This window comes from Ranitomeya variabilis, chromosome 8 (genome assembly GCF_051348905.1).
Source record: "Ranitomeya variabilis isolate aRanVar5 chromosome 8, aRanVar5.hap1, whole genome shotgun sequence".
In the NCBI taxonomy this organism is placed as follows: Eukaryota; Metazoa; Chordata; class Amphibia; order Anura; family Dendrobatidae; genus Ranitomeya; species Ranitomeya variabilis.
Window position 1 is genome coordinate 203,754,569 of NC_135239.1, and position 25,899 is coordinate 203,780,467.

The 25,899-nt window shown below is 50.5% G+C and overlaps 2 protein-coding genes across 6 annotated transcripts in view; both read right to left on the reverse strand.

Annotated features, from left to right (window-relative positions):
• Positions 1-217: 217 nt before the first annotated feature.
• Positions 218-7,004, reverse strand: RPUSD3 (RNA pseudouridine synthase D3). The gene is made up of 9 exons (XM_077276334.1): positions 6,830-7,004; positions 5,624-5,787; positions 5,376-5,420; positions 5,178-5,274; positions 3,951-4,058; positions 3,774-3,858; positions 3,501-3,627; positions 1,046-1,185; positions 218-764 (listed from the first exon to the last, which is right to left on the reverse strand). Exons 1-9 carry the CDS (start codon positions 6,922-6,924, stop codon positions 573-575), a joined length of 1,053 nt encoding a protein of 350 aa, XP_077132449.1. The 5' UTR covers positions 6,925-7,004; the 3' UTR covers positions 218-572.
• Positions 7,005-19,341: 12,337 nt separating this feature from the next.
• CIDEC (cell death inducing DFFA like effector c) overlaps positions 19,342-25,899 on the reverse strand; it is a 35,075-nt gene continuing 28,517 nt past the window's right edge. For 4 of the 5 annotated variants that reach the window (XM_077276349.1, XM_077276352.1, XM_077276354.1 and 1 more), the window contains 5 exons: positions 22,377-22,454; positions 21,782-21,923; positions 21,331-21,480; positions 20,510-20,697; positions 19,342-20,248 (listed from right to left, as the gene is read on the reverse strand). In XM_077276349.1, coding sequence (XP_077132464.1) covers positions 20,071-20,248; positions 20,510-20,697; positions 21,331-21,480; positions 21,782-21,923; positions 22,377-22,454 — 736 coding nt within the window. In that variant the 3' untranslated portion in view covers positions 19,342-20,070. Of the gene's footprint in view, positions 20,249-20,509; positions 20,698-21,330; positions 21,481-21,781; positions 21,924-22,376; positions 22,455-22,646; positions 22,868-25,899 lie in introns of those variants that run through there. The other variant, XM_077276351.1, reaches the window with a different exon arrangement.

Sequence of the window (25,899 nt, forward strand, 5' to 3'; positions counted from 1 at the left end):
AGTTACATCCGGTATTATACTTCAGAGCTGCACTCACTATGTAAATACATTACATTACTTATCCTCTATTATGCTCCAGAGCTTTTTCACAAATCCAGCTACATCTGCTTTTTGTACAAGGCAGAATTGTGAATGCAGCTCTGAATTATAATACAGTGTGTAACATAGAATCGATAGAATGTATAAATCATACAGTGTTTAGTAAGGATAAACATACTGAAAAAAAAAATAAGTGATTTATTTACAAAGTGAATACATAAATAAGTGTATATGACATGATAAAGCAATTTAGATTCAGAATATTTTACAAATATAAGAAAAACGTTTCATCCACCAAAACATTTACACATTTTGGTTGGATACAAGCATGTCCAGCATTGTAAGGAAGCTTTCTGCAGCGGGAGCCTCCCCCCACCTGCCTCTCTGTACTATGGGGACCCAGCACCAGGAGCCATCTTTATACTGAGAGTCCACCAGTCGGCCCTCTGCTAGCCAAAAGTGGTGATGGTGGGGTCTCCGAACCACATGTCCACTTCTGCCTTGACCATTCGTTATTTTTGCATAAGGAAGGACTATTTCATTTTAAGACGCAAAAGTTCCATTGTCCGCTGGAAATAAGGAGGCGGCGGAGCAGTGAGATGCGTCGGGTGCGCTGCGGAGGGGTCGTCCGGCATCAGCAGCTGCTGCAGGTGAAGATGCAGAGGGATCTGGTGCACCTTCTGCTCCGGCACACGCATCCTGCGGAGAATCGGCTCTTCTATCCGCTGTCATCAAGAAACAAGAGATACAGTCAAATGTGTAGAATCCATACAGACCGCAGAGGGAAACTGTCAGCAAGCAGCTGGTCACAGATCCTAATACTCTGCTATTACATACTCCGATTACAGAATGTGCTATGGATCTAATTATCTCACACTCCCTGCAGCCCCTCATAAAAATATATAACATGACATTACAGCCCCCCCTATAAGGCTGTACGGTTGTATTAGGAGGGGTCTTGTCATTCCTGGACGTTTGTATCCACAGAGTTTGTATTCAGCTTTACCTGAGGTCTTGGAGTTGCAAGATCCAAAGGAACAAAGATGTTCTGCCCTAAAACTTTTGCCACCCGTGAACTGTAAGTGTGATCTCCCAGGATCGGACAGAACTGTAAGGTGCAGTGGACTAAAAGCTGCTCCCTAAAAACTACAGAGAAAAGAAAGGTAAAAAACACAAAATATCTCCAGAGCTGCACTCACTATTCTGCTGGTGCAGTCACTGTGTACATACATTACATTACTGATCCTGAGTTACATCCTGTATTATACTCCAGAGCTGCACTCACTATTCTGCTGGTGCAATCACTGTGTACATACATTACATTACTGATCCTGAGTTACATCCTGTATTATACTCCAGAGCTGCACTCACTATTCTGCAGGTGCAGTCACTGTGTACATACATTACATTACTGATCCGGAGTTACATCCTGTATTATACTCCAGAGCTGCACTCACTATTCTGCTGGTGCAGTCACTGTGTACATACATTACATTACTGATCCGGAGTTACATCCTGTATTATACTCCAGAGCTGCACTCACTATTCTGCTGGTGCAGTCACTGTGTACATACATTACATTACTGATCCGGAGTTACATCCTGTATTATACTCCAGAGCTGCACTCACTATTCTGCTGGTGCAGTCACTGTGTACATACATTACATTACTGATCCTGAGTTACATCCTGTATTATAATCCAGAGCTGCACTCACTATTCTGCTGGTGCAGTCACTGTGTACATACAGGTCCTTCTCAAAAAATTAGCATATAGTGTTAAATTTCATTATTTACCATAATGTAATGATTACAATTAAACTTTCATATATTATAGATTCATTATCCACCAACTGAAATTTGTCAGGTCTTTTATTGTTTTAATACTGATGATTTTGGCATACAACTCCTGATAACCCAAAAAACCTGTCTCAATAAATTAGCATATTTCACCCGTCCAATCAAATAAAAGTGTTTTTTAATAACAAACAAAAAAAACATCAAATAATAATGTTCAGTTATGCACTCAATACTTTGTCGGGAATCCTTTGGCAGAAATGACTGCTTCAATGCGGCGTGGCATGGAGGCAATCAGCCTGTGACACTGCTGAGATGTTATGGAGGCCCAGGATGCTTCAATAGCGGCCTTAAGCTCATCCAGAGTGTTGGGTCTTGCGTCTCTCAACTTTCTCTTCACAATATCCCACAGATTCTCTATGGGGTTCAGGTCAGGAGAGTTGGCAGGCCAATTGAGCACAGTAATACCATGGTCAGTAAACCATTTACCAGTGGTTTTGGCACTGTGAGCAGGTGCCAGGTCGTGCTGAAAAATGAAATCTTCATCTCCATAAAGCATTTCAGCCGATGGAAGCATGAAGTGCTCCAAAATCTCCTGATAGCTAGCTGCATTGACCCTGCCCTTGATGAAACACAGTGGACCAACACCAGCAGCTGACATGGCACCCCACACCATCACTGACTGTGGGTACTTGACACTGGACTTCAGGCATTTTGGCATTTCCTTCTCCCCAGTCTTCCTCCAGACTCTGGCACCTTGATTTCCGAATGACATGCAAAATTTGCTTTCATCAGAAAAAAGTACTTGGGACCACTTAGCAACAGTCCAGTGCTGCTTCTCTGTAGCCCAGGTCAGGCGCTTCTGCCGCTGTTTATGGTTCAAAAGTGGCTTTACCTGGGGAATGCGGCACCTGTAGCCCATTTCCTGCACACGCCTTTCCACACCAGACTCAGTCCACTGCTTCCTCAGGTTCCCCAAGGTCTGGAATCGGTCCTTCTCCACAATCTTCCTCAGGGTCCGGTCACCTCTTCTCGTTGTACAGCGTTTTCTGCCACATTGTTTCCTTCCAACAGACTTACCATTGAGGTGCCTTGATACAGCACTCTGGGAACAGCCTATTTGTTGAGAAATTTCTTTTTGGGTCTTACCCTCTTGCTTGAGGGTGTCAATGATGGCCTTCTTGACATCTGTCAGGTCGCTAGTCTTACCCATGATGGGGGTTTTGAGTAATGAACCAGGCAGGGAGTTTTTAAAAGCCTCAGGTATCTTTTGCATGTGTTTAGAGTTAATTAGTTGATTCAGAAGATTAGGGTAATAGGTCATTTAGAGAACCTTTTCTTGATATGCTAATTTATTGAGACAGGTTTTTTGGGTTATCAGGAGTTGTATGCCAAAATCATCAGTATTAAAACAATAAAAGACCTGACAAATTTCAGTTGGTGGATAATGAATCTATAATATATGAAAGTTTAATTGTAATCATTACATTATGGTAAATAATGAAATTTAACACTATATGCTAATTTTTTGAGAAGGACCTGTACATTACATTACTGATCCGGAGTTACATCCTGTATTATACTCCAGAGCTGCACTCACTATTCTGCAGGCTTCAGAGCTGAACTCCCAGAACTCTTAATTGTAGCATTTAGTAATATTTCCGTACCGCTCATTGGCTGCAGCTGTAGGAGTGAACATCCCACTGAGGAGCGGAGAACCTGATACCTCGTCTCCGTTCTCTTGACGTCTCTTCTCTCCAGGCTTCCTTTGGATGGATGCATCTCAGGCGCAACCTAAACACACAATATGCAATCATGGATTTATTTAGGGCGCCTTAAGCAGGAACATAGAAGCCCCAAACATTGTTTGTCCCAGAAGCTCCACAGATCTGAATTAGGCCGATATCTCACATCCAAGACACAGCATTTCTTTATCTTACCAGATCGAGGTTTCCAATTGTTTCCACCTTTAGAGCCACTTTTATGTCCCCTTTGGGTGGACTGGGAACACCGAGAGTCACAGCCCTAAAAGAAACGAGGCATCAACAGCTGTGCTCAGTGTTATAGGGGTAACAGCAAACTCACACAGGACTGGAAATATGAAGGCGAGAGCTCACCAGAACGTAGCAAGCGGCCGCTCCGATCTACGGCACTCAGAGTAGAAATCTTCAAGCTTCTTCGTGGTGACGTGACAAGAAGACAACAGAACCAGCCCCGAGCTCTCCCTGCACAAGACACGGGGGAGGTAGAGGGAGCGCAGCAAGACCACCGACACCAGCAGGGTAAAGGGGTCTCGTGTGTGTGGGTCTAAACAGAGCCGTATTATAGTAGTTATATTCTTGTACATAGGGGCAGTATTATAGTAGATATATTCTTGTACATAGGGGCAGTATTATAGTAGTTATATTCTTTTACATAGGGGGCAGTATTATAGTAGTTATATTCTTGTACATAGGGGGCAGTATTATAGTAGATATAGTCTTGTACATAGGGGCAGTATTATAGTAGTTATATTCTTTTACATAGGGGGCAGTATTATAGTAGTTATATTCTTGTACATAGGGGCAGTATTATAGTAGATATAGTCTTGTACATAGGGGCAGTATTATAGTAGTTATATTCTTTTACATAGGGGGCAGTATTATAGTAGTTATATTCTTGTACATAGGGGGCAGTATTATAGTAGATATAGTCTTGTACATAGGGGCAGTATTATAGTAGTTATATTCTTTTACATAGGGGGCAGTATTATAGTAGTTATATTCTTGTACATAGGGGCAGTATTATAGTAGATATAGTCTTGTACATAGGGGCAGTATTATAGTAGTTATATTCTTTTACATAGGGGGCAGTATTATAGTAGTTATATTCCTGTACATAGGGGCAGTATTATAGTAGATATAGTCTTGTACATAGGGGCAGTATTATAGTAGTTATATTCTTGTACATAGGGGGCAGTATTATAGTAGTTATATTCTTGTATATAGGAGCAGTATTATAGTAGTTATATTCTGTACATAGGGGCAGTATTATAGTAGTTATATTCTTGTACATAGGGGCAGTATTATAGTAGTTATATTCTTGTACATAGGAGCAGTATTATAGTAGATATAGTCTTGTACATAGGAGCAGTATTATAGTAGTTATATTCTTGTACATAGGAGCAGTATTATAGTAGTTATATTCTTGTACATAGGAGCAGTATTATAGTAGTTATATTCTTGTACATAGGAGCAGTATTATAGCAGTTATATTCTGGTACATAGGGGGCAGTATTCACACTATAGGTCCCGCCTGGCTGATGCTCAGTGCTTTAGTGATGATAGGTTATTTCTCACACATACTTGGGTGCGGCTTTCACCACATGAAGCTCGGACTTGATCTGCAGGGTCCGCTGTAGTTCTGACAGTACAGACATCACTGAATTTCCTTCCGTGTTTCCTGATGAGAAAAAAAGACGACATTGTGCGCCGTGTGAACGGTTCCTGGACGCGTCACTCCATATAACTGTCCTCATAGAAGCGAATGTGCGGCTTACCTACCTGTAATGGGCAGTCCCTGCGGTTTGTTGATGGCCACTAGTGGACCTAAAGATAAAACAAAGCTGTAAAGGGGGATTTATAATCACACCTGAAACTGCAGTGTAAAGCATGGCGGGTAAAACAAAATCAACAGAGAAAGATGTATTTAATAATAAATAACCAGGTAATTGTGGCAGACATAAATGGGATGTGAGCCCCCAATACAGTGTAGGTGTCGGAGAGGAGGAATATGTGACCCCTCTACAGACCTGCCATATACACCACGTTCCGTGCCAGGTGCTCACACAGCGACTCCCGGCTCATCGAGTCCACACTGATCACTCCCGGGCTGTTCAGGATGCTGGATTTCACCTCTGGGGGTCTGGGGGGTGGTTTATGCCGCTTGTTCTCCATCTCCAAATGATCCTGGTACCTGCAGCCAAAAACCCGTATAAGTTGTGGCGAGCGCAGTTTTCCGTGGCTGCACTGATTACAGGAGGCAATGTCATGGGGACAGACATAAGATGGGTCCACACCGCTGGGTAAGGGCCACAATGGGGGGCACATTGTCACTAACTGGGTCCAGCACCCAATAAAGTATGAATCCATCACCGGGGGCTGGGGATCCCTAAACGTGATGCTCTCTCCTTGCGAGGGGTCCCCCAGAGGGCGGCACACTCCTCGCCAGGGGTCCCCCAGAGGCCAGCACGCTCCCCGCCAGGGGTCTCCCAGAGGGCGGCACGCTCCCCGCCAGGGGTCCCCCAGAGGCCAGCACGCTCCCCGCCAGGGGTCCCCCAGAGGCCGGCACGCTCCCCGCCAGGGGTCCCCCAGAGGCCGGCACGCTCCCCGCCAGGGGTCCCCCAGAGGCCGGCACGCTCCCCGCCAGGGGTCCCCCAGAGGCCGGCACGCGCCCCGCCAGGGGTCCCCCAGAGGCCGGCACGCGCCCCGCCAGGGGTCCCCCAGAGGCCGGCACGCGCCCCGCCAGGGGTCCCCCAGAGGGTGGCACGCTCCCCACCAGGGGTCCCCCAGAGGCCGGCACGCGCCCCACCAGGGGTCCCCCAGAGGCCGGCACGCGCCCCGCCAGGGGTCCCCCAGAGGCCGGCACGCGCCCCACCAGGGGTCCCCCAGAGGCCGGCACGCTCCCCACCAGGGGTCCCCCAGAGGCCGGCACACTCCCCACCAGGGGTCCCCCAGAGGCCGGCACGCTCCTCGCCAGGGTTCCCCCAGAGGGTGGCACTCTTGTCGCAGGGGTCTTTACAGGGCAACAATCTCCTTGCCAGGGGGTTTTAAAGGGTGGCACTCTCCACACCAGAGTTCCCAGAGAGCAGAACTCTCCTCTCCAGGAGTCTTTAAGGGGCAGCAATCTCCTCACCAGGGGTCATGTGCTGCAGTTCTTCTCCCCACCCCTTTGTCGGTGTTTCCTTCCCCCGCCCCATTGTCTGTGTTTCCTCCATGACCCGCCCCCTCGTACTCACCAGGGCGCCGAGCACAGTCCCCTGGCACAGCCCCGGCTGCCAATCCCGGACACGGTTGTCCAGCCGCTCCTGAGCCGCCGGTACACAGCCGCCATCTCCGCCGCTCACACACCAGCCCCGCTCTCCGTCCGTAGCGTAGAGTGGAGTTGATTATTTCTTGAGGGGGGAGGAGTGAGTTCTTGAAATCATGATGTAACCGGAAGGGGCGGGGCCGATAGCAGGAAGCTGCGTTTTGCTGAGGCTGCTGGAAGGATGCTGGTGGAGAAGGGAAGCGGGAAATGTGGAGCTGCTGCTGCACATGGAGGTGTGAGGAGGGGACCGAGGGGCTGCACCATGGAGGTGTGAGGAGAGGACCGAGGGGCTGCACCATGGAGGTGTAAGGAGAGGACTGAGGGGCTGCACCATGGAGGTGTGAGGGGAGGACCGAGGGGCCGCACCATGGAGGTGTGAGGAGAGGACCGAGGGGCTGCACCATGGAGGTGTGAGGAGAGGACCGAGGGGCTGCACCATGGAGGTGTGAGGAGAGGACTGAGGGGCTGCACCATGGACCCTTGTACAAGGGAATGAGGACGCAGGACTCGGTGTGAGTTCTCTGAGGATGTAATTTGGAAAGAGGTTGATGTTACTTGAGTGGGACTGCAAAGGGAAGATGATGAGGGGCTGTGCGGGGAAGGGGGGATGATGTGAAGCTGTGTGTGGGGGAAAGGAGTCACGATGTGGAGGGGCTGTGTGGGGAATGGTGAGAGCATACATATTGGAATGCTGCAAAGTGAATGGGGTGATGTAACTCCCTTGTACATAAAATAGAAAAATAAACAGCTTACCGAAGCTCTGGGCGCACGGAATCCCTGGGATCAAATGTAAATAAAATCTGAAGAAAATCCAGTTTATGGGAAATGACAAAATTTATTGAAATAGATAAAAAATCAAATTGTGCTAAATTGCAGAGACAGGATAGCAACTCGTTTCAAACACACGGGACCATGTTCATCTGAAACGCGTTTCTATGCTGTCTCTGCAATTTAGCACAATTTGAGATCTATAATATAACGCTGGGAGCGTCACTCTGTCCGAAGCCTCTATAGACTGCGCAAGCGCAAGCGCCGGCGCAGTCTGGACCGCACAGAGCGACGCTCCCAGGAGATCGCGGTATGCGTAAGCGCTGAACGCACACCGCGATCTCCACCGGACAAGCAGGGACGAGCCAGGAGGCGGAGGGTGAGTATACTTACCTGACCCGTTCCACCGACGCGCTTCCGGGCCGTGACTGTCCCCCTGCTCCCGGAATCGGCGCCTGCGCAGTCCGCGCTTTCCGGCGCCATTTTCTTGAAGACACATTGCAGTGTCTTCAAGAAAATGGCGCCGGAAAGCGCGGACTGCGCAGGCGCCGACTCCGGGAGCAGGACCAAGAAAATGGCCGCACCCAGCACAGCCGCCGCGCCCAGCACAGCCACGCACAGCCGCCGCACCCAGCACAGCCGACCATAGCCGCCCACAGCCACGCACAGGCGCCCACAGCCACGCACAGCCGCCGCACCCAGCACAGCTGCCCACAGCCACCCATAGCCACGCACAGCCGCCGCACCCAGCACAGCCACCCACAGCCACGCACAGCCGCCGCACCCAGCACAGCCGACCACAGCCGCCGCACCCAGCACAGCCGCCCACAGCCACGCACAGCCGCACCCAGCACAGCCGCCCACAGCCACGTACAGCCACCCATAGCCACACACAGCCGCCGCACCCAGCACAGCCGCCGCACCCAGCACAGCCGCCGCACCCAGCACAGCCGCCGCACCCAGCACAGCCGCCGCACCCAGCACAGCCGCCCACAGCCACGCACAGCCCACAGCCACGCACAGCCGCCGCACCCAGCACAGCCACCCACAGCCGCCGCACCCAGCACAGCCGCCGCACCCAGCACAGCCATGCACAGCCGCCACAGCCACGCACAGCCGCCTACAGCCACGCACAGCCACGGACAGCCGCCGCACCCAGCACAGCCGCCGCACCCAGCACAGCCGCCGCACCCAGCACAGCCGACCACAGCCACGCACAGCCGCCGCACCCAGCACAGCCGCCCACAGCCACGCACAGCCGCCGCACCCAGCACAGCCACGCACAGCCCACAGCCGCCGCACCCAGCACAGCCGCCGCACCCAGCACAGCCGCCGCACCCAGCACATCCGCCGCACCCAGCACAGCCATGCACAGCCACCTACAGCCACGCACAGCCGCCTACAGCCACGCATAGCCGCCCACAGCCACGGACAGCCGCCGCACCCAGCACAGCCACGCACAGCCGCCGCACCCAGCACAGCCGCCGCACCCAGCACAGCCGACCACAGCCGCCGCACCCAGCACAGCCGCCCACAGCCACGCACAGCCGCCCACAGCCACGCACAGCCGCACCCAGCACAGCCGACCACAGCCACGCACAGCCGCCGCACCCAGCACAGCCGCCCACAGCCACGTACAGCCACCCATAGCCACGCACAGCCGCCGCACCCAGCACAGCCGCCGCACCCAGCACAGCCACGCACAGCCCACAGCCACGCACAGCCGCCGCACCCAGCACAGCCACCCACAGCCGCCGCACCCAGCACATCCGCCGCACCCAGCACAGCCATGCACAGCCGCCACAGCCACGCACAGCCGCCTACAGCCACGCACAGCCTCCCACAGCCACGCACAGACGCCCACAGCCACGGACAGCCGCCGCACCCAGCACAGCCGCCCACAGCCACGCACAGCCGCCCACAGCCACGCACAGCCGCCCACAGCTGCCGCACCCAGCACAGCCGCCCACAGCCACGCACAACCGCTGCACCCAGCACAGCCACCCACAACCGCCGCACCCAGCACAGCCGCCGCACCCAGCACAGCCGCCGCACCCAGCACAGCCGCCCACAGCCACGCACAGCCTCCGCACCCAGCACAGCCGCCTACAGCCACGGACAGCCGCCGCACCCAGCACAGCCGCCGCACCCAGCACAGCCGCCCACAGCCACGCACAGCCGCCGCACCCAGCACAGCCTCCCACAGCCACGCACAGCCGCCTACAGCCACGCACAGCCGCTGCACCCAGCACAGCCGCCCGCACCCAGCACAGCCGCCGCACCCAGCACAGCCGCCGCACCCAGCACAGCCGCCGCACCCAGCACAGCCGCCGCACCCAGCACAGCCGCCGCACCCAGCACAGCCGCCGCACCCAGCACAGCCGCCGCACCCAGCACAGCCGCCGCACCCAGCACAGCCGCCGCACCCAGCACAGCCACGCACAGCCGCCACAGCCATGCACAGCCTCCGCACCCAGCACAGCCGCCTACAGCCACGGACAGCCGCCGCACCCAGCACAGCCACCGCACCCAGCACAGCCGCCGCACCCAGCACAGCCGCCCACAGCCACGCACAGCCGCCGCACCCAGCACAGCCTCCCACAGCCACGCACAGCCGCCTACAGCCACGCACAGCCGCTGCACCCAGCACAGCCGCCCGCACCCAGCACAGCCACGTCACATACAGCCGCCCGCACTCAGCACAGCCGCCCGCACTCAGCACAGCCGCCCGCACTGATGGGGGCGCAGGATGGAGCAGCACGTGATAGGATGGGGGCGCAGGATGGGAGCACATGACAGGATGGGGATGAGGATGGAGCAGCACATGACACGGTGGAGCAGCACATGACAGGATGGGGGCGCAGGATGGAGCAGCACATGACACGGTGGAGCAGCACATGACAGGATGGGGATGCAGGATGGAGCAGCACATGACACGGTGGAGCAGCACATGACAGGATGGGGGCGCAGGATGGAGCAGCACATGACACGGTGGAGCAGCACATGACAGGATGGGGGCGCAGGATGGAGCAGCATATGACAGGATAGGAGCAGCACATACCAGGATGGAGACCATATTCCAATATAAATGCTCGCCACCCGGGCGTAGAACGGGTTCAATAGCTAGTATATATATATTCCAATAAATTTAGCATATTTCCAAGAAGCTGGATTGTCTTTACATTTGTAAATCTCGTGTGGCTGTGTAATGTCATTCTCGTGAGGCTGCATGCTGGTGGGCCCCGGGTGCTGTCACTCGTGTTCTGTTTGTTTTTGTTACTTATCTCTAACGTTGCTTAGTTCTACATATTGTTTTGTAAAGTCTATTGTTATAGACTTGTATGTATAAATATATTTATATTTTTCTCCTTTTTGTTAGACTTATTTATTTGTGTTTTTAATAAAACTGTTTGAGAACTATGGGTTGAATTGTTATTTCTAAAGCTTTGGGGTATGTTTACACATTGCAATTTGTTGGGGAATCAATCTACATCAAAGTCCTCACCAGTAGACCAGCACAGTTGTGGAGCAGGGTGAAAGGAGGCAGGAAGCCGTTAGCAGAAGTGGGGCGAGGCTGGAGGACCTCCGCCAAGATCTCAATCTGTGCACGAGGCCTGAGGCCGCCGGTTTCCTGAGGCCGACCTCTTCTTCCAGCCCAGGACCTGCAGCCTTGCAGCGCTGGAACACCCTCTCCTCCCAGCCGGGGCCTGCAGCACCACATCCCACCACCGCCGGTTTCATGCAGCAGACTCTGCCTCTTGTGACCCCAATCCACTGCTCACCATGTTAGCTACCGTAAATACGGACTGTACGTCGGCTTTCTGTGGCCACTTGCCATTCTCGGTGACCCATACAGCCTGGTCCATTTTAGAAGTCATATAGGACAACATTTTTTAATAGATGTTTATTAAAGGGCCATCAGTTGCTGAGGGTCTGACTGCTGGTGCCCCCACTGCTCCATAGCACAAACTCTGTCAGAGGTCACACTACATATGTTACAGAGGAGTAAAAATACTCCCCTTAATAATTTTGAAGAGTATTTTTAGCCAAGAAGGACATTATTTGCAGTAACTCAAATCTATGTACATAGTGTTAGGCACTGGGATTCTTCCTCTGCACAGGATAGATCCCAGGCCTAGTCTTCCTCTGCGGTCTCCTATTTGCAGTGGATGCTGCTCAGCAAAGATGTTGGTCCCGTCATCTTGGTCAGACGCAGTCTGTGAGCATGGTTAGTACCGCTGCCCCTCCAGGTTCAGCTATGGTAACAATAGACTGCAGCAAGCGATCACTCACTAAGTCCAGGATTCGCTCTTCTGAGCATGCCCGTGAGGCGACTCCTCATTGGTGGTTGGCCATCACATGCTCAGGTCCTGGTCTGGCTCCGGATTGGCCCATGAGCAAGGTCCTGTCTGATTGACTAAATCTATAAAAATATCTTTGGCGCACCCATCGGTGCGCTAAGATCATTTATGTTCTGTGAGAGTGTGGAACGTAACGGTAGCGTGACTTGTTTGCACGTGCACAGGGCAGGCCTAGAGCCTTTAGAATTCCAGAACCTCCGGAGAGGAGATTGTGTGGGTTCAGGGCTGCCATTTAGCCTTTAGAATTCCGGCACCTCCGGAGAGGAGATTGGGTTCAGGGCTGCTGGAGCGCCCCCTTAGGGCTCTGGGGTACTCGGTACCGGGTCCTTCGGTTCTCAAGGGGGATGTCACGGTGGCTGACTCGGTCCGTGGCCCTAGGGACGTCCGTTGTAAAAGGGAAAGGTCTTTAAAGGGGAAATGTTCGTGACACCACCTGTGGTATTCGGTCAGGGTGACCGACGCTGCTTTAAGGGGTCCGCTGGGGTGATGTAATGGCAGCTAGATGGTATACCTTCCCACAGATGAAGTATGTCCCCAGGGCTTCCCAGTGTATAGATGGTGGATGGTGAGAGGCGCAGTGAAGAACGAGGACACAAGGTTGCAGTCTCTACCTTTACTGTAGGCTTCAGCATCCACAGTCCAGAGCACCAGATGACAGGGTAGGCAGAGTCAGGCCGGTTTGAAGGCAAATCCAGAGTCCCCTTATCCAGGTGGAAATCAGTAGCCTTCCACTAGCACCTAGGTGTTGTAGTACCTTCCTGCTGAGCCTCTCGAAAGGTCCACACAACTGTTGTAGATGTTCTAGATGTTATGTCTCTGTCCCCCAGATGGATAGGAACAACCTGTATGACTGATGGCCTGAGGCTTTTTACAGACGACTCTAGCACGCCCCAGCCCCACAAGTTGCCACCGTGCCTCCTGGGTATAGGGCGGATCAGTAACTTGGAATTAGCTGTCCTGCCGGTCTCTGGAGCAAGGCATAGAGACTGTTGCTCCCTCGGTGTTCCAGCTACCGGATCCTGCACCTCAGAAGGAGGCAGCCTATGTAGGGCAGAACTCCTTCTGGTTTCCTCTCCTTTTGCTATGACTTTGTTTCTCACCCTCTACAATACAATTCCCTGTTCGTGTCTCTTTCTTAGGATGCTGCCGCACGTGGGGCAGGCGCAGCTTCGTGGCCTTCTGTCTAGGCCTCTGACAGGATCCCACCCCTGTCAGGGACCCTTCTCTGTCAGCAACTACTCGATGTTCCTCCTTCCTCTCTGTCTGCCTGACAGGAACTGACTACCTTCCTATCCAGGCCACCAATTTTACCTAATTGTGAAGAGTGCTCTAATAAATAGGAGCATAGCTCCCCCTGGTGGACTGGAGTGTGAAGAGTGTTGCATGGTTTGTGATGCCTGGTAAAGCGATCTCCTTTATTGCCTTCAAACGTAACATCACTCCCCCCCCTAGAGGAGAATGATATTACTGCAACGACCAGGACCCTGGGGCGCTGCACTGGCGTTTAGCCTTTAGAATTCCGGCACCTCCGGAGAGGAGATTGGGTTCAGGGCTGGCGTTTAGCCTTCAGAATTCTGGCACCTCCGGAGAGGAGATTGGGTTCAGGGCTGGCGTTTAGCCTTTAGAATTCCGGCACCTCCGGAGAGGAGATTGTGTGGGTTCAGGGCTGGCGTTTAGCCTTTAGAATTCCGGCACCCCTGGAGAGGAGATTGTGTGGGTTCAGGGCTGGCGTTTAGCCTTTAGAATTCCGGCACCCCTGGAGAGGAGATTGTGTGGGTTCAGGGCTGGCGTTTAGCCTTTAGAATTCCGGCACCTCCGGAGAGGAGATTGTGTGGGTTCAGGTCTGGCATTTAGTCTTTAGAATTCCGACACCTCTGGAGAGGAGATTGTGTGGGTTCAGGACTGGCGTTTAGCCTTTAGAATTCCAGCACCTCCGGAGAGGAGATTGCGTGGGTTCAGGTCTGGCGTTTAGTCTTTAGAATTCCAGCACCTCCGGAGAGGAGATTGTGTGGGTTCAGGTCTGGCATTTAGTCTTTAGAATTCCGACACCTCCGGAGAGGAGATTGCGTGGGTTCAGGTCTGGCGTTTAGTCTTTAGAATTCCAGCACCTCCGGAGAGGAGATTGCGTGGGTTCAGGTCTGGCGTTTAGTCTTTAGAATTCCAGCACCTCCGGAGAGGAGATTGTGTGGGTTCAGGGCTGGCGTTTAGTCTTTAGAATTCCAGCACCTCTGGAGAGGAGATTGCGTGGGTTCAGGACTGGCGTTTAGCCTCTAGAATTCCGGCACCTCTGGAGAGGAGTTCCATGTGTGCACGCGCTGTGTCTCAGTCCACTACCAGTTCCTTTGCCTCCGTGAGATAGCAAACTCCTGTGAAGTCAACAGGGTTCACGTTTAGCATCTAATCACTCTGCGGCTGTGTGCCTATAACACAGCTCTGCTGTAGAGCATCTTTCCATCGCTGTGTGCGATTGGCACAGCCACGTGCTACTCCACTGAGTGACGTTAACTCAGAGCGAGTCTGTTACGCTCGCTAATAGTCTCGCCATTGTCCTCTTAGCTGCAGTTTACCATCTCTGCACGGTGGACTCCTGGTCGCGAACGCACTTTATTATTATAATTTATTTAGTGCGTTCCACCCACCATAACACATAGTATGCATCAGATCTGGGCATAATGCAGCACGCTGGAGATCCAGCCCTCTGGTTGTTCCTGTCTGGCATGTGGACTAAGGTAGCCAAAGGACCTGAAAATTGCGGCCCAGGGGCTGCACCATTTCTCAGCGACCAAGCTTGCCAACGGTCCAGAAATTCTAGGACAGACTATGAAAACATGGCAATTTTTTGCCCTGTCTGTAAAAAAAAAAATTGAAGGTGGCCAAGATTTTTTATTTTTTAATCTGAAGAAACTTATGCAAATAATTTTAAGTTGGCAACCCTACCAGTGTCCCAATATATGGTGGAGGAGGCAACCCTGCCTGTGTGAATCTATTGGAGGAGAAGGCAGCCGGTGGCTCCTCACTATTCAGTGCAAGCAACTGAAAGAAGACGCGATGATGTCATAGTAAGGTCGAAAAAAGACATTTGTCCATCCAGTTCAGCCTATATTCCATCTGAATAAATCCCCAGATCTACGTCCTTATAAAGAAGCTAATCACTGTAAGATACAATATTGTTCTGCTCCAGGAAGACATCCAGGCCTCTTTTGAACCCCTCGACTGAGTTCGCCATCACCACCTCCTCAGGCAGGGAATTCCAGATTCTCACTAGCTTGTTGTGTCATTAATGACAGGTAACCGGCTGTTTGATCCCTATCAAGGTCTGTAAACTTTGTGTTTTCTTGAGAAATCTTTAAAAAAAAATTCCAGATGTATTTACACAAATATCCACAAGGTCACAGCTGTGTTTCTGTTGCAATCTTGGGGCATCCTACATCATTCCCTATAGCTAATAAAGAATTTCTATTAACCCCAGCCCTTTCATATCCCAACAATAATATTGATTACGGTAACGCTATAACACCCCCCATGCTAAACAGCACAATCTTACCGGTTATGGCCAGTAACCCACCCCTGGCTGCCGATTCAATTACCCCCAACACACCCCATAGCCACAGCAGGCGTAGATGCCACACGTCTTCCCAAACCTCTACCAATTCCCGCCAACATTTCCGCTACCCCTCTAAAGGTCGTCCATCCCAATACCACCGCAGACGCAGCTCACATACGAGCCGCCGCAGATCTCGGGCCTCTGGATGGCTCTCCACATCCTCATCAGAAGGGTCTGACGGGTCGCAGAATCCCGACAGGCAAAATCGGGCACATGACAAACGCCAAAAGTCACGTGCTCCTTCAGAGGTTATCAGCCGGTCTATCTCCTCCCGTCCTTCAGAAATGTCGGATCTGGGACTGGTGGAAATACAGTAAAAGCCAAATTCAGGCTAAACTGAACAATCAGTGCTGTGTGTAATTATTTATGTTACAAAAAAGTGACAATATATACGTACATTTATAATTCCTATGCCACTAGATTGGAATCCAGGAGGAGCTCCTGGAATTAACTCCATTCTGGAAGTTTCAGTCATGAGCCGTCTAGATTGGATTTGATCCTATAAGGACTTCGCTCCAGCATTGTAGTCATGTCAGCAATAAGCTGTACAGAATAGAGGCTACAGGGAGAAACTCGATTCCATTCACCTCAGCACCAAACTGTACAGATTGGAGGCTACAAGGAGATCCTCAAAAAACCCACTCCGATCTTGATGGCTCAGTGGTGAATCAGCTAGAATGGAGTTGATTTTTTGAGAACCACAAAAAATCAACTCCAAACTAGACGCAACCCACAGATCATGCCACTCTCTTGGCAGCTGACATCTTGTCCCGCACTGCGCATGCGTACATCTCATCGCCGCGCTTAGCCTGCTGGGAGATGTAGTTTCTTCCTTTGTGCAGTGTTGGAGGATTTCTCCACATTACTGTGGTTGCTTCCTGGTCACCTGGAAGGACTGTTGTGAATTCCGCTCTTGGGCTCCCTCCGGTGGCTGTAAGTGGCACTTTTGTGAGTTCTCCTCTTGGGCTCCCTCTGGTGGTTTTGAGTGGTATGGCTGCTTCTTGGATTTAGCATCAGCAGCTGCTTCCACTGATCGGTCTTTCTGGCTCGGCTATTTTAGTCTGGCCTTATCCCTCAATCAATGCCAGTTGTCAATTGTTCCTGCTTGGAGTCACGACCCTTTTGGATTTCCCTGACACTCTGACCTGTTCAGCAAAGATAAGTCCTTGCTTGTCCTTTTGCAGTCCACTTGTTGTGGACTTAATTGTTCAGCATATTCTATGTTTTTTCTCATTTGTCCAGCTTATCAGTATGGATCTATTCAGCTTAAGGCCCCGTCTCACATAGCGAGATCGCTAGCGAGATCGCTGCTGAGTCACAAGTTTTGTGACGCAACAGCGACTTCAGTAGCGATCTCGCTATGTGTGACACGTACCAGCGACCAGGCCCCTGCTGTGAGATCGCTGGTCGTGTCGGAATGGCCTGGACCTTTTTTTGGTCGTTGAGGTCCCGCTGACATCGCTGAATCGGTGTGTGTGACACCGATCCAGCGATGTCTTCACTGGTAACCAGGGTAAACATCGGGTTACTAAGCGCAGGGCCGCGCTTAGTAACCCGATGTTTACCCTGGTTACCAGCGTAAATGTAAAAAATAACAAACAGTACATACTCACCATCTGATGTCCGTCAGGTCCCTTGCCGTCCGCTTCCTGCTCTGACTGAGTGCCGCCGTACAGTGAGAGCACAGCACAGCAGTGACGTCACCGCTGCGCTCTGCTCTCACTGTACGGCGGCACTCAGTCAGAGCATGAAGCGGACGGCAAGGGACCTGACGGACATCAGATGGTGAGTATGTACTGTTTGTTATTTTTTGGTAACCAGGGTAAACATCGAGTTACTAAGCGCGGCCCTACGCTTAGTAACCCGATGTTTACCCTGGTTACCCGGGTGCTGCAGGGGGACTTCGGCATCGTTGAAGACAGTTTCAACGATGCCGAAGTCGTTCCCCTCATCGTTGGTCGCTGGAGAGAGCTGTCTGTGTGACAGCTCCCCAGCGACCACACAACGACTTACCAACGATCACGGCCAGGTCGTATCGCTGGTCGTGATCGTTGGTAAATCGTTTTGTGAGACGGTAACTTAAGCTGGAAGCTCTGGGCAGCAGATTTTGCCCTCCACACCTTTAGTCAGGTGTGGAGATTTTGCATTCTCTGCGGTGGACTTTTTCTAGTTTTTACTACTGACCGCACAGTGTCTGTCCTGTACTATCTATCTAGCTAGAAGTGGCCTCCTTTGCTACATCTTGTTTCATTCTACGTATGTCATTTCCCTCTCCACTCACAGTCATTATTTGTGGGGGGCTGTCCTATCCTTTGGGGGTTTTCTCTGAGGCAAGATAGCTTTCCTGTTTCTACCTTTGGGGGTGGTTGGCTCATAGGCTGTGACGAGGTGTCTAGGGAGAGACAGGAACATCCCACGGCTACTTCTAGTGTTGTGTTAAGATCAGGAACTGCGGTCAGTATAGTTACCACCTGCTCAGAGCTAGTCGCATGTCGCTCCAAAATCACCAGACCATAACAAAGGACACAAAATCCACCATTAACTAGTGTGTAATAAAACTCCTTGTGGTCGTGAGTTGTCCCCTTCTGTAGTTTGTCTTAATTTCTGCAAGTGTGAGTGACAAGTAATATGTCTGCCATTGCTGCTCCAGCAGAGGCTGGCCCTTAGATTTTCAATATGAAAAGCTGACAAGTTCTAGGTGATGAGCCATTACAGTTCCTGTAAATGTGCGGTGCCGACTGCCCCAAATATATTACAGTGCCCCCACGCCACCTCCCATACAGTACAATGCCCCCACAGTAACCTCCTTGCATTACGACACCTCCCACATTGGCCCTTAGACATTACGACCCCCACTGGTGCCACCATACATTACGACACCCCCACAATGCTACCCATTTCGAAGCCCCTATAGTGCCTCCCATAAATTACAATGCCCACACAGTGCCCCCCATACATTATGACCCTCCCACAGTTCCCCCCCATACATTACAACCACCTACAGTGCCTCCCTTACATAACGACCACCCACAGTGTTCCCCATACACTACAACTCCCACAGTGCCTCCCATACATTAGGACACTCCCAAAGGGCCCCTCAGACATTACGACCCCCATACATTAAGACTCCACCAACAGTGATCCCATACATAATGATGCCCCTCCAGTGCCTCCCATACATTACGACCCCCCAACAGTGCCCCCATACATTACAAAGCCCCCATAGTGCCTCTCAAAGATTACAATGCCTCCACCGTGCTACCATATATTACGACGCCCCAACAGTGCTTCCCTTACATTGCAACCACCCACAGAGCTCCCCATATTATGAACACCCACAGTGCCCCTCATACATTACGACCCCTCACTGTGCTGCCCATACTTTTGACCCCACCAACAGTGCCCCCATACATTACAATGCCCCCATATATTTCAAACCCTCACAGTGCCTCCCTTATGTTACGACATCAACAGTGCCCCATACATAACTGTGCCTCCCATACATTATGACCCCACCAACAGTGCCCACATACATTAAGATGCCCCCACAGTGCATCCCATGCATTATGACCTCCCCTAATGTCTCTCATACATTATGACCCCCTTCATACTGCCCCCACACTACCCCCGTCATTATGAACAAATACAGTACCCTCCTTGCATTACGGTTGCACTTTATGTCACCACCATAGGAGAAAAAAACACATCCACAATAAAATAACGTGTTTTATTTTATTCATTTTTTTATTATTATAACAGAAGTTACATAAATAAGCATTATAAGATTGGTAACAGTCAGTATTACATGTCCTCTATCTACTTACAGTAAATATATAAAGTGCCTGCATCTTAGCGTAAAATGGTGTTCAAGACCCCCGGTGCTACCCGACTCCCAAGTCTATAAGGGGAAAAAAAAAAAAAAATCCATTTAAAGGACAATTATCGCATTTTGTTTTTTTTTTTTTAGTAAAAGAGTTAATAAGGCAAAAATGAATTGAGAACTACTTCTTGCCGCTTCAATGCCCCCCAAATCCAGTGTAACTAGTTTGTCAGATGTAAAAGGTAAAACTTGGATGGTAACGTCCTACCAGAGGCGAAAGTTATCCCCATCTCAGCTTGTGGGAGTAATCAGATTTTCGGGAAAAAAAAAAAAATCTAAATGGCATTCAATATTGCAGAATGTCCCATCCCTCAGTCTGGGGGGCCACGTAACGTTTGTCGCCTCTGCTCGGCCGCATGTCATTTTGTGTCCCCTTCCTACCCGATCGGTGAAAGCTTTAGGTCTGCACAGTATTGGTGTTTCCCTATAAACTTTGTGAAACAGTATTTTGTAGCACTGCGGTAATATAAAACCGTCTCTGCTGTACCCGCCGAGTGAAGATATGGGGGTCCCCCGAGCTTGGATGCCCAGTATCGCTGGTTCGTCTATATTGGGTGTTACTGGAGCATCCGGCGTGGGTAGAAAGGGAGGAAGTCTCTGAGAGCAGCCGATGGTTTTTCTTCCTCGGGTACGGTCTTGTTATTGGGCTCCAGAAACTGCTGCATATAACATGAGGTTCCCAGGAGGACGTGCCCGGTGGTCTGCATGGTGAACAGCGTCCAGCGTAAGGCCTCCCTGTGATGGAAAAAGAAGTCAAAAATCTCATTTAGTCCAATCCTAGTTATATCTGCGCCTGGCAAATCCGTGTGTCCACCAATATGGCCAATATCACAGCTCCCATAGCGGATGTCACCCAGCTTTCTCGGATCTCATAGAACAGTCCAAGTAGACAGGTTTGCCATTCAGTAGACTTGGAAAGCTGGGTGACAACTTTATTGGTTGTCCCTTTCATTAGGAGAAAGCCTGCACTGTGACCTCGGAGGATCGGATATTCACCTCATCATCCTTTTGGCGCTGTGGCACTGCAGATTATAGGACACGGAGTAGGTCCCGTATAGGGTGGCCTTAATATTCAGACACCCGATGAAATCCTGGGGATGGTTCTTGTACAGGTCAAAGCTGAACTGGGCCACGTCAATCTTCCGCAGAGGCGTGCTGGACAAAGAAATATGGTAGCCGGCATTCTGGATGAAAAAAAAAAAAAATTATTAAATGTATAAATTTGCTATCAAAACCTTCAGTTTCTCACCATTTTCTTGATGTGCGATAGCTGTCAGTGAATAGAAACTGTATGTTCGGAAAATGAAAACCCATCTGATGCATGACGTTACGTTTAGGGCTCGCGCTTTCACAAATCAGCTGGACTAAATGGATTTTTAGATTCCTGATAGAACCAAGAAAAGTTTGTTCACTGACAGCCGGCAGAGGTTCTATTGAATGGGTCTTAATGGAGCAACACGATCAACTGTATAGGATGTTCCTAATCTAGGTGAAGGCAGGGTCCCAGGGAAATGTAAGGTAAGGGCCCGCAATCTGCAGCACAACCACAACTCTCAGCATGCCCTGACAGTCACAGGGTGTCTACAGTGGGAGTTGTAGTGCTGCAGATGGCAGTCCATTAAAAAGGAGTCACTTGCCCATTAGTATAGTGGTGGTCTTCATAGGAATAGGAGGGGCGAGGGGGCAGAGCAGATGTGGCATCAGTACCCAGGAGCTTCAACTTCTGCCCCTTTTCTAAGGCCACTTGCTGCCCCCTAAACAACAAATGCTAAGAGCCGCCGGACCTCCCCTCTGCATTCTGTACCCGATGGACTCACTTGAGACGACTTCCATGTCTGTCCCTTCACAAGAGCCATGAACACAACTCCACTTTCCAAAGACTGGAAAAAATCTTCAGTGTCCACACCGGTGCCGTCTTCCTCCAGAACCAGTGTGACGGCTTCATCCATGAGCATGGCATCCTGGATCTAGGGACAAGAGACACATTGTTGGTGAGCGATGACCCCAACATTATAGTAGGAAGCGCACTACATATAGGACCATCAACGTGATTTATTTAAAGGGTCAAAAAAGGTCCAATGCAACTGAGAACAAGGGATCCTACTACATCCAGAGCATCGATAGAGTTGTCATGGTCAAGGTCAAGCCCATCTGCATCCCACATGAGACTGGAGCTCCTTTGCGTCCACCCTGATAAATCAGGTTCTCCAGCCCACACATTGGAGAGTTGGCAGCTGGTGACCTCAGATCTCGATAATTGGTCCTCACCTTGTTAAGCAGATCTTCCAGACTGTCCGCCACGATGCCCTTTCGGACACTTCGGTCATAGTTGCAAACTCTGAAGGGTCGTGGTTTGGACGCCGGCCGGGAAAGGAGTTGTTGAGTCATTGTGGCACTGACGGAGACACACCTGTAATAACCAGGACAGACAATTATATCATACGGTAACGCCTAATCTGCCCTGTGATAACGGCAGATGCAGGAACTGTGCCATCAGCCTGCGCCACGTTTCATAATTCCCCGTGACCTTTGTGCTGTCTGCACACAGAACTCGACTTTTGGACAGAGAAATTGCCAAATATGAAAGCGTCTGCCCGATAAATCTGGGTAAAGGTGACAACGACATTAAGGGAGGGACGGTCAACAGTGCGGCCATAGACTGGATCCAGCTGTAACCACCTCCGGGACCTGACTATCCCTGCAATGGGGTCCCCTAAAACCCATGCCGAGACCACCACTTCTAGACGGAAGGACTATGTGGTACTAGACGGAGTCACCCCCGTCAGTACTTGGTGGCCATTAGATTGGTGATCGGGCACAAGGTATAAATGGAGCTTAGGAGTAGAATTATAAGACGTCTTACTTGGAGAGAGACCTGGGAGAGAGAAGACTCAGCGACTTCATGGCATATTCCATCTTGGTCAGGAATATCTCCTCTGATCTACAAAGAAACATATTACAGAGCATTACTATCCAGGTCATCCGGGCATGCTGGGAGTTGTAGTGCTGCACAGAATTCTACTTTTTTTTTTCTAATATTTAAAGTTCATAAAAATATTTAAATAGTTTTGGAATTAAAATAAATAAATCAAACATTATAAATTCTGCCATGAAGGTCTGGGTAAATACTCACTGATTTGCCATATTACCAGAAGTCTCAGTCTGTAGCATTCAGAGAAAGTCTGAGGAGAGCCGGGTGCGGGGTCACTTATATCCTGCCCGGCGTACCTTGTCCCGTCAGATCATCTGTGAGGTCACCGAATGCAGGGTGACGGTGTAAGTCATGGGTGCAAGGTCCGCTCCGGTGCAAGGTTCAGGCGGAAGGTCAAAAAGCGGTTTTATTACTGTATATTGTGCACGATAATATCTAGGTAACATTGTGGAGGGCAACATCCACCTAGCTTTCCACAGATCCTGACAGATGTGCAAATCTAGAAAGAGACTGCCCTCCATGTGTAGTACAGGTCGGTCACTCGCTACCTTCTATCCATGTGTAGTGCGGGGTCTGTCACTATCTACCTGTCCTCCATGTGTAGTGCGGGGTCTGTCACTCGCTACCTTCTATCCATGTGTAGTGTGGGGTCTGTCACTCTCTACCTGTCCTCCATGTGTAGTGCAGGGTCTGTCACTTTCTACCGGTCCTCCATGTGTAGTGCGCGGTCTGTCACTCTCTACCTGTCCTCCATGTGTAGTGCAGGGTCTGTCACTTTCTACCGGTCCTCCATGTGTAGTGCGCGGTCTGTCACTCTCTACCTGTCCTCCATGTGTAGTGCGGGGTCTGTCACTTTCTACCTTCCCTCCATGTGTAGTGCGGGGTCTGTCACTCTCTACCTTCCCTCCATGTGTAGTGCGGGGTCTGTCACTCTCTACCTTCCCTACATATGTAGTGCGGGGTCTGTCACACTCTACCTTCCCTCCATGTGTAGTGCGGGGTCTGTCACTCTCTACCTGTCCACCATGTGTAGTGGAGGATCTGTCACTCTCTACCTGTCCTCCATGTGTAGTGCGGGGTCTGTCACTCTCTACCTTCCCTCCATGTGTAGTGCGGGGTCTGTCACTCTCTACCTGTCCTCCATGTGTAGTGCAGGATCTGTCACTCTCTACCTGTCCTCCATGTGTAGTGCGGGGTCTGTCACTCTCTACCTTCCCTCCATGTGTAGTGCGGGGTCTGTCACTCTCTACCTTCCCTCCATATGTAGTGCGGGGTCTGTCACGCTCTACCTTCCCTCCATGTGTAGTGCGGGGTCTGTCACTTTCTACCTGTCCTCCATGTGTAGTGCCTGGTCTGTCACGCTCTACCTTCCCTCCATGTGTAGTGCGGGGTCTGTCACTTTCTACCTGTCCTCCATGTGTAGTGCGGGGTCTGTCACTCTCTACCTGTCCTCCATGTGTAGTGCGGGGTCTGTCACTCTCTACCTGTCCTCCATGTGTAGTGCAGGGTCTGTCACTTTCTACCTTCCCTCCATGTGTAGTGTGGGGTCTGTCACTCTCTACCTGTCCTCCATGTGTAGTGTGGGGTCTGTCACTCTCTACCTGTCCTCCATGTGTAGTGCGGGGTCTGTCACTTTCTACCTTCCCTCCATGTGTAGTGCGGGGTCTGTCGCTCTCTACCTGTCCTCCATGTGTAGTGTGGGGTCTGTCACTCTCTCCCTGTCCTCCATGTGTAGTGTGGGGTCTGTCACTCTCTACCTACCCTCCATGTGTAGTGTGGGGTCTGTCACTCTCTCCCTACCCTCCATGTGTAGTGCGGGGTCTGTCACTCTCTACCTACCCTCCATGTGTAGTGCGGGGTCTGTCACTCTCTACCTTCCCTCCATGTGTAATCACTGCTGTCCATCAGCGGCCACCAAGTACATGAGATGTTAGGAGTTGTTCAGTCATATTTACTATGACATTATACTAATATACTTATTATAGGGCAACATAATAAATAGATAATAATAAGATATAAACAGACAGCTGGGAAAGCAGAGGCAGGAAGACATCACTAAGTCTCTCCCTCACATTGCTTGCCTCCTGGGCACACAGATGGCAGCCATTCTTTGTTTATAGCACTTCTACACTGTCATGGATAGACGAGTGTCACTTCCCACAAACAGGAGCTTTTTCTTGCCGTATCCCAATGGCAACCTGATTCCTGAGGGACCGTCTCTCTCCTCTTCACATTCTAGTCCTGAATTATCAGTACGTCCACCATATTGCTCAAACCCCACAATTACAGTTTTATTTATTTTATTTTTACAAGACAATATGGTCTCCATTGCTGGACTGAGGGGAATTAGATGAAATATTATATACATATATGTCATATGGTAGCCGGGCACAAGAGAGGTAAAGCAGCCATAGCAACCAATCAGCTCCCAGCTCCCATTTTCAATAGGACCTTTTGAAAATGAAAGCTGAAATCTGATTGGTTGCTATGGGCAACTACTCCATTTTTCCTGCATACCTGTTTTTATATATATTTCCCCCACGGTCACCATGATGGAAGATGAGAGGCAGTCAATATGTGAAATGCAGTGTTTTACCTCATACCATGTGGACTTCCTTTAGGGCCATAAAAGTTAATTTTATTATTTAGCAGCTAATGTCTGTATGGACACAACCCTGCAATAATAGTCACTCGTGGGCCCTAAAATAAAATCCTAAACAGGGGCCCACAACTACCACTTGCGATAAAGCTCTGCAGGGCCTCATTCAGACGTATGTTTTCTATCCGCGCTTTCACTGACAGGACATGTGCCCATTATAGTCTATGGGGCTGCTCACATGTCTTCTTGTGTTTGTGGGCCGAGTATCTACATACGAGAAAACCGGATACCGTATTGAGGGTAACAAAAATGGATGAAAAATCGGATCCAGCACACTTATATGGAAAGAAAAAAAATACAAATATCTGATGGCGCGTAGGGGTGTATTTCATAGTCAATAAATGAGCGTTGCCTGCAGACTTGCTGCGGATTTAACCCTTTGCTACACAGTCACAAGTTACAGAGTCCAAACTCCCCCATAACCTTAGGGTGCAGCCTGGCACACATGCAATTTGAATAGGTGGAGATAAACAAATATGGCGCCACTTATCTCAGAGAATTAGAGAAGTATAAATCTAATTTGTCAGACTCCTGTTCCTTTCAATGGGAGATAAAGGAGGTCGCTAGCCCAAATATTGCTGGGTGGGTCTGGTCTACACAGCACCTTTGATCGCAGCCTAAAACTATGCGATCGCTCAATTGCTTTGGGGGCAATTTGTGTGTCGGACGCACACGATCTACGGTCTGCAACACAATAGCAAAATCGTATGCGACAAATAATTCAGATTTTTTTTTTTGCTGACAGTCGTATTGCCGTTACGTTATTTCACGCCCATCAATGCGACCACGCTGTCA

Bases quoted from the DNA above. Each gene is read 5' to 3' on its own strand.
- RPUSD3 (XM_077276334.1), bottom strand. From the start codon at position 6,924: ATGGCGGCTGTGTACCGGCGGCTCAGGAGCGGCTGGACAACCGTGTCC. The intron at 4,059-5,177 runs GTATGTGTGAGA...TGTCTTGTGCAG, and splicing joins GTGGTGAAAGCCGCACCCAA to GGAGAGCTCGGGGCTGGTTC. The intron at 3,859-3,950 runs GTGAGCTCTCGC...CGTTTCTTTTAG, and splicing joins CGGCCGCTTGCTACGTTCTG to GGCTGTGACTCTCGGTGTTC.